General features: G+C 40.2%; 1 protein-coding gene across 1 annotated transcript in view; it reads right to left on the bottom strand.

Annotated features, from left to right (window-relative positions):
* Window positions 1-9,186: 9,186 nt before the first annotated feature.
* Window positions 9,187-15,065, bottom strand: part of LOC120932639 (hepatitis A virus cellular receptor 1 homolog) — an 81,769-nt gene continuing 75,890 nt past the window's right edge. Inside the window, exon 8 of the mRNA XM_040345167.1 lies at window positions 9,187-9,615. Within this exon, the coding sequence (XP_040201101.1) occupies window positions 9,504-9,615 (112 nt within the window). The 3' untranslated portion in view covers window positions 9,187-9,503. The remainder of the gene's footprint in view (window positions 9,616-15,065) is intronic.

Below are 15,065 nucleotides of genomic sequence, written 5' to 3'. Positions count from 1 at the left end.
ACATGATAGGCTTCCCTGAAAAAAAATGAGTTTTCGAGACCGCCTAAAGGCCGACAGTTTAGGAGGAAGACAGAGAGATTGGGGTAGAGAGTTCCAGAGGATGGGGGAGGCTCTGGAGAAGTCCTGGAGACAAGCATGGGAGAAGGTGACAAGGGAGCTAAAGGGCCGGAGGTCTTGGGAGGAGAGGACGGTTTGAGTGATGTTAGGAGACAAGATTGGAGATAATTAGAGTCAAAACAAGATCAAATTGGTCCAATCAGATTGGCCAACTCAAATCAACCAATCAGATTGATCCAATTTGATTAGTACAATCAGAGTAGAGGGGGTTTGGTCCAATCAAACTGTCTGTTCCTTGTACAGTGAGCCACGCATGAGCAGCTCACTGTACAAATTTGGCAGTGCCGAATATGACTGAACTCCCATGCATGCATGGGAGTGAAGTCATCCCCACCCGGCGATTAAAACCCGAAATCCGGCCGCCTGAACTTGTCAGCAGCTGGACAGGGAAGCTCAGAGACGCTGCATTGCTGGAGTCGAGGTGAACATAGTTCCGCTCTAAACTTCTGCCTTAAAATTTATGTAAACCCAAACACTATACCTCCTATATGCTTTAACATGCTAATGTAATTTAGTAAGTAATGTATTAAAATACATTTTCTGTCTTTCCAAATAATGCCGGGTAATCCTGTCAAAAGACCTTATTTATCTACTTCCTGTTAAAGGGTGACAATGCTCTTCCTTTTCTCCCAGTTGTGCTCCTGTGTTGCCATGAGAGATGGAATACGTACCTGGTGGGAGTAATAAGATGAGTGTGAACATCCATTGAGAATATGGAGCCATCCTGAGTGCTGCCAGTGTGAAGTCTGGGTTGTCTAACTCACTATGTTATACAGACTAGACTACACATGTAGAGGACGTGACCACAGGAAGAATATGAACACAAAACATATTTCCTGTACTGCAGCTTTTGGATCGCAAACACGCATGACTAATAAAATACAGTATATCGAAACTTCCAAACTAAGAATAAAATATATTGCAGTTTATTGGTTCTTAGATATGGCATAGCTCCCAACTGTCCTTGATTTTGGGGGACTGTCCCTGATCTGGAACAAAGTCCCTCTGTCCCTCATTCCTCATGTGTCCCTCATTTAGGTCTGATCTTTATAGTTGTATAAAAATTCACAATCTCATGCTTGTAAGCCTGGAGGAGAGATGTGGGGTCTTATTGACCCCACATCTCTCCATAAAGAGGACATGTCACACTGATTCCTATTACAAGGGATGTTTAATTCCTTGTAATGGGAATAAAAGTGATAAAAAAAATGTAAAAAAAAGTGTAAAAATAAAAAAATTAAGTAAAATAAAAATAAAATAAAAAAAACATTTTTCAAAACGCCCCTTCCCCAGTAGCTCGCGCTCAGAATCGAACACGCATGTAAGTCCTCCTCTGTAACTCGAAAATAGTAACCTGTAAACATTTTTAAAGCGTCGCCTATGGAGATTTTTAAGTACCGAAGTTTGGCGCCATTCCATGAGTGTGCGCAATTTTAAAGCGTGACATGTTAGGTATCTATTTATTCGGCGTAACATCATCGTTCACATTATACAAAAAAAACTGGGCTAACGTTACTGTTTTGTTATTTTTGAATTCATGAAACCATTTTTTTTCCCAAAAAAAGGCGTTTGAAAAATTATTGCGCAAATACCGTGCGAGAAAAAAAGTTGCAATGACCGCCATTTAAAAAAAAATAATGTTTGGGGGCTGTGATTCATTTTCTAGCAAAAATGTTTGGATTTTTACATGAAGAAGAAAAGTGCCAAAATAGGCCCGGTGGACAAGTGGTTAAAGGGGCGTAGCAGGGTGTGTGTCCTATGCCTACATACTTTTGCTAATAGTTGTCCCTCGCTCCCATCTCAAAAAGTTGGGAGGTTTGGATATGGTGACTGCATTTGTTTTTTCCTTTGTTTCCAACTGTTGATTGTGCTATTTAATATACTTCCAGTCCTAGGGTTACATAGTCGTGTTGAAAAAAGACACAAGTTCATCTCGTTCCACCAATAGGGTGACAACGTCCACTCACCTTTCAGTATCAAGACAACAGAAACAAGATAGGGCTACCTATACCAGCTCCTCTCCTACTGTCCACAACATAAAGGGCGTAGTTCTGTAATCCACATAGATAGCTAACACTGTTGATAACAGTCAACTTACACGATTTCTGTCAGGATTAGCAGGGTTTTTTTTTTAAACCGAGTAGATATACCAAAAAGTTTTCTAGGGTATATCAGGCTATGGTGCATGACAACAGGCCCCATGCATTTGCACGTTCTGTGCTACACGCTTATGTCAGCTCATTCATTTCAACAGCCATTAACCACATGTTTTGCCAGGCCAGAAAACACTCATCTGCTGGTCGCATTTGGGGCACCATTAACAATGAAGGACATTGGAATCATGATGCACATTTTTGCTTGTTTCTTAAACACTTACATACAGTAAGTGTACAGTTTTGCACACATTCACAAAATGCTATGGTGCTATTGGGGTTTACATATCTTTTAGGCTCTGTTCACATCTGCGTGTTCTGGGAATGCGCACAGAAATTGTCAAAAAATACACACCATGCTTGCTGTGCCATTAACTGTTAATGGAACCCCCAAATGCGGGAAGCAAAATAACTATGCATCTGCCCCTAAAGAAGCGAGCGGTGTCTCACGAAACGCGTAGGGAACCAGTGATGCGTTTTGTATATCTGCAGGTGTTGAGGATCTATGCTGTAATGCAAGAAGCTCCCATATTGTTTCAACACTACTATTATCCTTAAATGAGCATTTTAATATGTATGTGAATTTGTACCTACTGGCCCAGTCTACACCATTACTGTTGTTTTATGGATGTTTCATATTTGCAATGCATCTATATTTGTCTGTACCTATGTTGTGAACATTGGCCACTATGCCTGGTGACGCACAATTTATTGCTGTTTCCGTTTTGTTCTGCAGCATTTGTAACTAATACATTTATTTTATTGCAAATTGGTGTGAACATGTGCCTATCTCTCTCACCTCATTTAACCACTTAAAGACCTCAGGTGTTTTTCAGATTTGGTGTTTGCAAGACTAAAACATTTTTTTCTGCTAGAAAATTACTTAAAACCCCCAAACATTATATATTTTTTTTTCTAACACCCTAGAGAATAAAATGGCGGTCATTGCAATACTTTTTGTCACACCGTATTTGCGCAGCAGTCTTACAAGCGCACTTTTTTTGGAAAAAATTCACTTTTTTGAATTAAAAAATAAGACAACAATAAATTTGGCCCAATTTTTTTATATATTGTGAAAGATAATGTTACGCCGAGTAAAATGATACCCAACATGTCACGCTTTAAAATTGCGCCCGCTCGTGGCATGGCGTCAAACTTTTACCCTTAAAAATCTAGATAGGCGACGTTTAAAAAATTCTATAAGTTGCATTTTTTGAGCTACAGAGTAGCTCTAGGGCTATAATTTTTGCTCTCGCTCTAACGATCGCGGCGATACCTCACTTGTGTGATTTGAACACCGTTTTCATATGCGGGCGCTACTCGCGTATGCGTTCGCTTCTGCGCGCGAGCTCGTCAGGACGGGGCGCTTTAAAAAAAAATTTTTTTTGTTTTCTTATTTAATTTTATTGATTTTATTATTTTTTACACTAAAATATAAAAAAAAAAAAAAAATTATCACTTTTATTCCTATTACAAGGAATGTAAACATCCCTTGTAATAGAAAAAAGCATGACAGGTCCTCTTAAATATGAGATCTGGGGTCAAAAAGACCTCAGATCTCATATTTAGGCTTAAATGCAAAAAAAAAAAAAAAAAAAGGAAAATTTGTCATTTAAAAAAATGACAGAAAAAAAATTGTCTCTTTAAGAGGCTGGGCGGGACTGACGTTTTGACGTCACTTCCGCCCAGCAGAGCTATGAGGACGGGTGGGGGCCATCTTGCCCTCACTCAAGTCCTCACTCTCCAGGCGGCAGCATCGGATCTCCTCCGCCGCTACCGACAGCTCCGGTAAGCGGCGGAGGGCGCGGAAAAGCGGCGGGAGGGGCCCTCTCCCGCCACCGATAACGGCGATCTCGCGGCGAATCCGCCGCGGAGACCGCCGTTATCGTTTACACGGCCGCCAGCTGAAAACATGGATATCTCAGTTGTGGCAGCAGCTGCTGCCGTTACTGAGATATCCATGTTTAAAAAGAGGACGTATATATACAGTGGGGGGTCCGTAAGTGGTTAAAGTCCCAAGGGCGACTTGTCTTTTTTGGTTATATGCGATTACACAGGGGTCTTCAAACTACGGCCCTCCAGGTGTTCAGGAACTACAATTCCCATCATGCCCAGTCATGTCTGTGAATGTCAGTGTGTTACAATGCCTCATGGGATGTGTAGTTCTACAACAGCTGGAGGGCCGTAGTTTGAGGATCCCTGCGATTACAGGTGTAGTGCCCCCTTTACTTTCAGTATGGGCACTACGCTAAAGTTAGTGGGGAATGGGAGCGTTATTTTGCTCCCATTCGCAATTTGTTAAATTTGGGCTGCTGTCATTCCTGAACTGTCCTGTGGGTAAGTCTGCGCTCCAGGGGTGTCGGTTCCACCCCTGGGCGACAGGTGACGCTAGAGGGGTTCTGGCAGAGCCGCTTTTCCCCGGCAGCCAATTAGAGGAGTTTTCCCTCGCGGAGCATGCTGGGGAGGAGTATATCTGTGGCAGACGCCATTTTTCTTGGTCCTTCGCGGGTTCCAGGTGCGGCACCCACCTTCAGGGTGTGCGCATCCAACGGACCCCGGTGATGGCCTACCAGGCCGGGGGCGCATTCTACGCGGAGTTCCACGTTCCTGATAGGGGCCCCAGTGACTTACTGGATTCCCAATTCTGTTGAGGAGATCCCAGGCAGGATCCCGTTCGATTGGGGGGTCGGCTTAGGGAGAACCCAGGGGCAGGTTGTCCAACAGGGCTTGAACGAACTATCGGGGATCTGGTGACCGGAAGGTACACTATTGCTGTCATCCGGTGACCTATGCTTAATTTACTGGGAGGATTCGCTAAATCTCAATCTGTTCATCTAGCTCATTTAAGTAATTGACCTGTGACATAGGCCTGATCCTCCCAGAAACCTAAAGTGACACTTCGGCTGCAAGGCTTATGACAGGAGTCTGTCCGGGGGCACTTCACCCACTCTGGCTAGAGTGGCGACGAACTGACATTGATACTATTGAGAGCAGGATTGCTCGGTTCACATCCAGGCCTGATACTGCAAGGTTCTTTCTCTCGCTTTATCAACCTTTTCTTCCTATTTGATGTTGGCCATGTTGGGCCTGGAAATAAAGCATTTAAAAACCTTTATTCATCGACTGGACATTCGCTCACTACTCTACTCATCAAATACACCCCTAGATAACACTGAGGTAACTTAATACGCCAATCCCAACAACAACCAGCGGCTCCTGAGGGGGTAGCGCTACACAGGTGATTGCATCTGAACGCTTATGTTTGAGCTCAAAGAAGAGAAGATTTGTGGTCTGTTATGGACTTTCATATTACTGTATTTATTGGCATATAACACTCACTTTTTTACCCTGAAAATAGAGGGTAAACTGTGCCTGCATGTTATACGCAGGGGGCTGTGGAAAGTTTTTTTACTGAAACTTCCCTCTTAAAGTTAGGGTGCGTGTTATACGCCTGTGTGTGTTATACACCAATAAATACGGTAATTTGATTATTAATTTGTATTGTCTGTTATTATTTTAGCGCTGCTGTTTTGTTGATTTTAGTGTTTCACAATTGGTATCATAATGGCAAATTAGCTGCTTTGCATATACATGTTTTTTGATCTAGCGTGGATATATATCTTTTTTATTTTTATATTTGAATTCTTCCTCCCAAGAATCATCCCACTGCTTACATTAGGGCTCTTGAGAGGAGTACTGAGACAGAGTGCATGGTGTTTTCATGGAGTATTGTACAGCACCCTACCAACCCCTCCCACCAGCCATGATTTGCCTGCAATGTGTAGAGAAGAACAAAAATACATGGGAAACATCACTGGGTCTAAAGTAAGCAATGTAAAAAAAAAATTGATGGTTTTATTTAAAAATTGTGTAGTGTGTTGATGGGTAAGGGGTGAGGGGAGGATCCAGGAAATGCAAAATATGAGCCGATTAAGCTTTGAATTAAAAAAAGTGGCACAAGGAGATGTCTGATGATCCTTGAAATTTAGCTGTATAATGTTGTGGCCTGTGTAATAATTTCCCAAATCCAGACTAGATGATGAGCCATGCAATATAGTGTTGTAAAATGTTTTCGCAAAAAAATATATCAAAAGAGAATATGTGACAAAAGATTATTTGAAAAACAAATTTAATTGTATTTTAAGTGTTAGATCATTATCACAAATACAAAAATCAAATTAAAAAGTAAACAACAATATATACATCAGTAGACATTGCTGGTGCAACCCTTAAACTGGAATTTGGGTAAGATTAAGTACCATAGAGCCAGGCTAAGGGGGTAAAACATTGGGCTGGCAGTGCCCAGTGCTATCAAGTTAGAAAACTCCCATATTACTTATTGACTATAAGGTCAAATCATCTATAATATGTCTTTAAAATGCACAGGCTGTTGTAAACTGAATGAAAGAAACGGCAAATTACTTTGTTATAAATCTGACATTGCTACATTATTTTAGAAATGTAACAAACATAAGATAGCTCAATATCTATTAGCTTATTAGAGAACCATAAATATTAAGCTGATAGATGGTGAAGAGACATAACAGGTGATATCTTATATAATACCGAATAATGAACCACCAACAGTTCCCTAAGACATTAGTATACCTACATGAGTCAAGCAATGTACAATGCTCCACATATGAAGGTCTCCAATGCACATATCTTAATCTCCAGCAAGGTTGGAGCAAGAATGACCACTACCTCTGACTCCTCCATCCACTTCATCCATCCATGCACATACCAAAGTTCAAAGAATTTTTTTTCATAGCCCCCTCTTATGCCGCGTACACACAACCGTTTTTAATGTCTTTGAAAAAAACTATGTTTTTTCTCGACGTGATTCTGGTCAAGCCTGCCTTGCATACACACGATCGTGGGAAAAAAAATGCTCGAGCAAAGCGCGGTGACATACAACACGTACGACGGCACTATAAAGGGGAAGTTCCATTCAGATGGCGCCACCCTTTGGGCTGCGTTTGCTGATTTCGTGTTAGTAAAAATTTGGTGAGAGACGATTCGCGCTTTTCAGTCTTCGTGTTTTTCAGTCTGTTACAACGTGACGAATGTGCTATCTCCATTACAAACGCTAGTTTTATCAGAACGAGTGCTCCCGTCTCATAACTTGCTTCTGAGCATGCACGTTTGTTTCCTGTCGTTAAAGCCTACACACGACCATTTTTCACGACGTGAAAAACGACGAGAAAAAAAAGAACATGTTCTAAATTTTTAATGCCCATTTTTCACGTCAAGAAATATGCTCTGGAGCATACACACGATCGTTTTTAATGACCAATTTAAAAAATATATATTTTTCTCGTCATGTGTACGCGGCATAATAGGTAGTTGTTCATAGGAGATAAGCTGGGTGCAGCAGTCCAGTCCCTGACAGAGGATGGTATATCTGAATCCCATCTTAGGAGAATCATCCTGCACGCTGCAAATAAAGATTTGGCAAGGGTAGTGTGAATAGCAATATCAGCTGCATCCAGGTACCCCAAGACACAAGAAAGGGTAGTATTAGAGAGACTTGATTTATGATGATGATAACCTCACCCAAATACATCACCAGATTGGGGCATCTTAATAATACTGTGTGTTAGGTCATCCTGATATGAACCACATTTAGTGTGGAATGGGGTGTCTCACTCCCCTATTCTGTGCAGAAACTCAGGTGTAAGAATGGAAGTGTAGAATAAAAAAAACTGGGTCAACCTACGGAATAGAGCTACAGACCTGAGATAAAGCTTGCAATACTTATAACGTAGATGAAACTTGGCAAAGAATTCATGTAGTAGATATACATAGAGAGAGGATATAAACCCTCAACCCAATAAGCAACACTAGAGGTTTTGACAGACCATGGGGACTCAGGGTAATGGAGAGGATTGACGTTTCCTTGCTAACTTCCAATATATTTTATATCCTATTTTAGGGAGTACATTATCAATGGTATACTGTATAAGATGAGTTGTGACCAATATTTAATATTTAGAGAGCAATACATTCTCATTATTAAAGCTCAACTCTCAGCAGTTTTTTTTCAAATGGTGCTCAGCAGCTTAACCACTTCAGCCCCTGAAGATTTTCCTGCTTAATGACCGGGCCAAATATTTGGCAATACGGCACTGTGTCACTTTAACTGAAAATTGCGCAGTCGTGCGACACTGTACCCGAACAAAATTGACATCCGGATGGTCTGGAAGAGGTTAAAAAAAGACCTGCAAGACTCATTCCAGGACAGTCATTTTTTTTCTGCCAAGTTTTCTGGGCTGAATGACAGCCAGTTCCATTCAACCTGGAAGACTGAGGATGTACTGTGAGTGCAGGGTCTTAAGGATCTAGTTTTTAAAGGAAATGGCACTCCTGCATTGACAGTGTAATATTGTAGAGACTGGTCCCCATTGATGAAAAGAGGGAGAGAGGACCAAGTGTGTCACGTGACTGATCTGAAGGCATCTGGAAAAGGTACATACATAAATTAAGCCTAATATACATGTGAGGATTTTTTGTGGCAAAGGAGAGGAGAAGTGAAAGGGTGGTGGAGACTCAGAGTTGGACATTTAGAGATGACCTTAATCTGGATAATAGCAATGTTACTCCTAACTGTCAATGAAATTGTACGTGAAGAATCATCACTTAAAGACTATACTCTTTCAAACAAATACAATGCATTTTGTGAATGATGGCAGTGCCCAGTGAGCGACTCCCTGTGATCACTATGCAGAAGGGAAGCCGCTTGCACAGGACCCAGAAGATTGCAGTGATCACTGTTCTTGCACAACTTCTACAGTGATTGTTAGCTGTTCCTGCAGATCATCAGGTATGGGATATGCATACTTACATTGGCCCAACTATGAAATAAAGATCATACATAGACTTCAGCTTTAAAGGTTAAACCCAATCAACTAGCATGGAGGAGTACAAAGGATCTTTTACCAGGAGCAGAGCCTGAAGATGAATAATTGTAAAAGACAGGCAAAATTAAGATATTTTTGAAGACTGTGAAGCTTATATCTTCAGTTGGGACCAATCCGTGTTTCATTTATTTTCAGCACTAGAGGACAGGCAGCTGGAATCTGGTTGTGATGGGAAATGCTATCATTATGAAACGGTCTTCAATTTTCCCACTTGGGTGTAACTTGTACAATTAACTGAACAAATAGTTCTCGTTGGCTGAAAAGCTTGAAATGCAGAAATTCATCTTTAGTTTTGTTAGTTAGTCCTTCGCTTTTATAACGTAGGTTTGTCAGCCTCAACTTTATCCACTTCAAGTGTGACTGTTTGTGAAATTTCAGCGTCTGTTTCAGACAATGGAGCTTCGGCATTACTGACCAGTTCCAAACTGAGAAGGAGATAAAGAGAATTCAAAAGACAGAATTAAAGAAGATTGCAGGCAAATGGAAAAATTAAGTATTTAAATGATTACTTGCAATGTTTTCCTTTCCATCATTTATATTTGTTCATTAGTAATGTGCCTCCGAACTTGCTAGTCCAGGACGAGTTGATTACCTAGGACATTCCTCTCTCTCATTGCAATCCATAGCTTTCTCCCCTTCTGGAAGTGTCTAATAACTGTCTGTGCTAGACCAGCTCTTCCCCTCAGCTCCCTACTAACCTTTTATGTAGTTGCCACTGGGAGGTGAGGATCGAAGAAGAATACTATAAAGAGTCTTTTGAGTGACAGCTCTATGTTTGCTGGATGTGCTGACATCAAACCCAAGATGGTGGCGACCAATGACAGTTTACGTGCTTTTGGCTGTTTACACAAAGGGGGCTTCAACAGGTAAAGAACATGCATAAAATATGTACTGTATATACTCGAGTATAAGCCGACCCAAATATAAGCCGAGGCACCTAATTTTATCACAAAAAAATAGGAAAACTCATTGACTTGAGTATAAGCCTAGGGTGTCCATTTGCATGCCTCACTGTGCCCATGCCTCACTGTGTCCATGCCTCACTGTGTCCATGCCTCACTGTGTCCATGCCCTACTGTGCCCATTCCTCACTGTTCCCATGCCTCACTGCGTTCATGACTAGACTGATGTTTAACATGGGAGTCTATGGAAGGGGTGCACGGCCATAGGTCCCCCGGACAACAAACTTTACACACTTGTAAAGGAATAGTGGGGATACATGTGTTCCAAGTTTGGGGTCCAGGGGACCTACGGCCGGTCGGTACCAGGTCCCCAAAGTCTAGGAAATCAAGCGCAAAAAGGTGACTCGAGTATAAGCCAAGGGGGGCATTTTCAGCACAAAAAAATGTACTGAAAAACCCGGCTTATACTTGAGTATATACGGTACATATAATCTCACAGAAGAATTTTGTTTAAATGATAATTTCTTAATTAGCTCTTTAAGACTAAAGTTACTTTAGATATTCAAAAACTCAGCTTATTCTTAGCTGCCAGAAGCACTTGTTGTTGTCCATATAGACTTTCCAATTTGCTAGAAAATCTCTTTATGATCTTGCCAATCTCTGCTTTTTCATTTTAATACCCATATACCATGTCTACTAGCTAGTTATGTAATGATTCAAGAGGGGGGAGGGGTTGGTTAAAGAAACTGGGGAAAACCATCCGCCCATTTTGGAAACGGGTGAAAGATCACATGTATTATATTACTAACGGTCTGCTCAACAAGACCATGGGACACCATGTCGCTTTTTCACACAAATATATAATTCCATCAGTTCAGTTTGCTGTGTTGGACCATATTACAGAGGACCCTAGAGGTGGTAATTATGATCAGAAAGTGCTACAGCGTGAGACTCAATGGATCTATCGCCTCAAGGCGAACTCCTGGCCAGGATTGAATGACTCATTGAGTTTCAAACCGTTCTTGAATATTTGAATTCCTTGACCATGTCTCCGCCTTTTCGTGAGGAATAAAATATTTATGATCGAAAAAGAATAGGTGTTCTTAGACATATTTGTGTTCATATCACTTATACTAATCATCATTCTTCTTCCTCTAATATATCCCCATGATAGGATAATATTGCTACAGGCCGTCGGCCAACTTGTTCATCAATGCTGACCTTAATAGTGATTCGAGGGTATTTATGGGTTAGCAAATTGCTCTTTTTGCTATAGCTATTACAATGGTTTTTTCTTTTCTTTTTTACATTTGCTATTGTTAACCTTATACATCTGAAGATATGTTAATATTGATACATTGGGATGGAATTTCCATACCCACACAGGAAGTACTCTGTAACTACTTATTTGTAGATATTTACCTCTGTATATTCATTATGTATATATATATATTTTTTCTATTCTATGTATTGAGGATGTGTCTCTGTGTGTGTTTTTTGCTCAGACGCCCCTCTGTGGATGCACCGGGTGCCTGTATGACTAGTATTGTCGGTCTGTGAGGGTTAATTCCCTTCATAACATAACCATCTAACTTGCAGGCTCTCCTATTTGATATCTGGTTGACAGTGGTATTGGTCAACATTTTTGATAATTGACATGTGCTGCTTTCTATGTGTAGATACAGTTTCCATTTTTCTTTTCCCTTTTCTCCCTTTTGTTTTCTTTTCCTATTTATAAATATCATGTGCACCGTCTCTTCATTCACACTAGTGACACTAAACACACTACTATATACTATACCCAATGGATCATTAACGGGGCTTTTTTCATCTAGTTTACTACTAGGGATGATTTCCCCATTATAACCGCTAGATGGCAGCCCTAGCATTAATATTAATCATCACAGTTAAGCCATGCTAAAAATCTTAATTCACCACTGAGTGCCTAATATTCATTGGGTGTTTGCGCCGTGATGGCTATTCCTGTGCGTTTTCTGTCTGGGCATGTGGAATTTTTGATTTGTGCCCTGGATCTTTGTGGGCCGTTTTGGGCGATTTGCCATAATAGTCCGCCTCAAAGGGATTTTTATTTATGCGCCGCACTATCGAAACGGCGCGTATCTATGACGTCATCACGTCATACGTCCATGTGATCCCACAGCCTATATAAACCTGATGCTCATGCAATGGCGCTGTGTTACCTCGTGTACACCCTGGGACACAGACGCATTGCAATCAGTTATAGGGTAAGTCACTTCCTCTGCTCCAAACTTGTTCTTTTAATTTCACCACACTCAAGAATGACCTTTGAATAGACATATTGTTTCATTTCAACAGGCCTGTAATAAAAAGCCCCATACAAAGGCTGCTACAGAAAGGGTTTCTTTATGTAAGCCCCTCCACATTGCTGTTATACTGCCATCTGCTGTCCCAGTGTGCTCAGGACTTCATAAAAATAGGTAACCTGGGATTTTTTGATTAACTCCTTATTTCCATCATAAATGCTAGTCCTTAAAGGCTGTTTAATAGCTTTTTTTGTTATATATACTTTTTTACTATTACAGTCCGAGTATCAACTTTTCCTGTGGTACATATCTTCCACCTCTTGGACTTGCAGTCTTGACTCTTTCGACTCACCTAAGGTGATTATGGTGGCCGTTTGGTCTCGTCTTTTTATTAAGACTGCAGTAACTATGTAGCAACTATATCCAATGTATTTGTTCACATGATCTCCTTTCCCCCTTATTACTTACTATAATTAACATATTCACTTCATCATCTCTTTTTATTTTTATTTTTATTTTTATTTTTTATTTTTTCTTTTTCCTCTTTCTCTCATGTGTGTGCGTGCATGTATGTGCAATTAGGCTTGTGCATGCATATACACATATGTAGGTTCTTAGTGTTCTGTCTTATCCTTTATCTTTACTATTATCTACTCTATCGTTATTATAATTTTCTATTCTGTGTCTGCGCGTTGATAGCAGCTAAAATAAGAATTCATATATATTATGTTGAAATACTACTATATATATACATATATATTTTTGTCAACCAGATTTTCGATACCTGGAAGCTTGTACCTAAAGCTTACTTCCCGACTCGGTATATTTCCGTCTTTATCTTATATGCCCCGTGGATGCACCCATCGAGGGACCACCAGCCATGTAAATACACACTATGACACTTTTTCATTTTTCATTTTATTTTAATTCTGTATCTTGATTAATATTTTTGTTTGACTAATATGCCACACTGTATCATTGCAGATAAGTTTCTATCTCTCTGCTAACTCTATATTCCTCATCCTCGCCCTGAAGAAGCCCCACGGCGAAACGTGCGTTGGCGACTTCGGAGGAATGTACAGTGGTCATCTACTGTTGATGAATTTGTGATAATTTTTCTTGAACTTATTTATTTTATGTATATTCTGTTTAATTTATTTATATGCTATTAAATTATATTTTTTTACAAAACCATACTTCCTTGGCCTTAAAGTCTGACCATCAATGTCCACTTGCTTGATATTGTTTCTTCCTTAATATTATTACAGATGTGGCCCATGTGAGTGCTATCCTTGTGTTTCCACTTTAATTCTCTTTTCTCTCCCCCTACGTCCCCCCCCCTTTTTTTTTTTTTTTTTTTTTTCTTTCTCTTTTCTTCCTTTCTTTCTTCCTATTTTTTTCTTTTCTCCTTTCTTCTTCTCGCTTTTCTACTCTTTCCCCAGTTTCTTTAACCAACCCCTCCCCCCTCTTGAATCATTACATATATATCAGGTGGCAAACACCTATTGTCTTTTCGCACTCAGGGGTGTTTTAAGTCCTCTGTTCTTGAGGCTACCACCCCCCTCTCTCTTCAGTGTAATAATTAATCTCCCTTTATTTTTTCGGTTTTACAATAACCTTTAATCAAAAAAGAAATTTTCCTATATAATCCCCTTTTTTTGCTTGACAAGTTAGCAGGGTGACACTGATGGCTGACTTTACAGGGAACAATTGGGAAGGATTTATGCTAGACATTCAGAAGACGTGTTCTGCTAATGCGAACTCTGAGGTCGAATTCGAGATTGTCTATCATAAGTTGCTTCAAACCTTCGAGAGAAAATCTAGCCTTTTTTGGCACATCAGATATTTCGAGCAATATATTACTGAAAATATGAACCCTAAAGGCTTACGGGTACAGGTTTTTCCCAATATCTGGTCTATTGATACAGAATTTAAGACCAGATGGGAACAAAACCTTTTAGTCTGCTCGAAAAAAATGATGGAACTGATGGTTGAATATTACATGAAAGAACTAAAAGTAGTAGATTGCGAAATTAAAAGAATCTACGATGATAACATTACTACTCTCAATAAGGAAGGTTTTGCAACATATGATGCGCGACTAAAAGAAAACATTCAAAGTTTTACTAAAGAATTATTGGTTAAAAAAGAAGAGAAATTAGCACGAGACAAAATGGCATTTGCCGGTCTCTATGCATATTCCTGGCCAGTTATGAATGGCCCGAAAATAGGACGTAGGAACCCTGGCCCTTTTAGAGAAAAGAGAAGAACAGTCAATAATAAAGATAAAACTGATTCTGATTCTTCTACTAACTCTCATGTTTCACAGAGTTCGAAGACTGGCGAGAGAGGCCAACGACAAGGACGTAATAACAGAAAGAGGACACAACAAGGTGGTGGGTACTTAAACGGCGCACTTATGAAAAAACGAATTACGGACACTGATGATGTACAAAGTGTAAGTAATTCAGTGGAGGCTACTATATCTAGTCAACTCCCATCTATAACCAACTTGACGCCTATGTTTCCCGCCTCTTCATCGGGTGTCTCATCTGAGAATTCCAGCTGTCTCTCTTCTCTCATTCCTAGAATGGACCCGACCCTACGTCAAAACATCTTAGATTCGGCACAAACACTAGCCAGATCCCACAATATAAATCTGTCAGGTGCAATATCAAAAGACACTAC

Source organism: Rana temporaria, chromosome 3 (assembly GCF_905171775.1).
Source record: "Rana temporaria chromosome 3, aRanTem1.1, whole genome shotgun sequence".
Classification (NCBI taxonomy): Eukaryota; Metazoa; Chordata; class Amphibia; order Anura; family Ranidae; genus Rana; species Rana temporaria.
The sequence above is the reverse complement of the archived record's forward strand: the minus strand, read 5'-3'. Positions and strand labels throughout refer to the sequence as shown.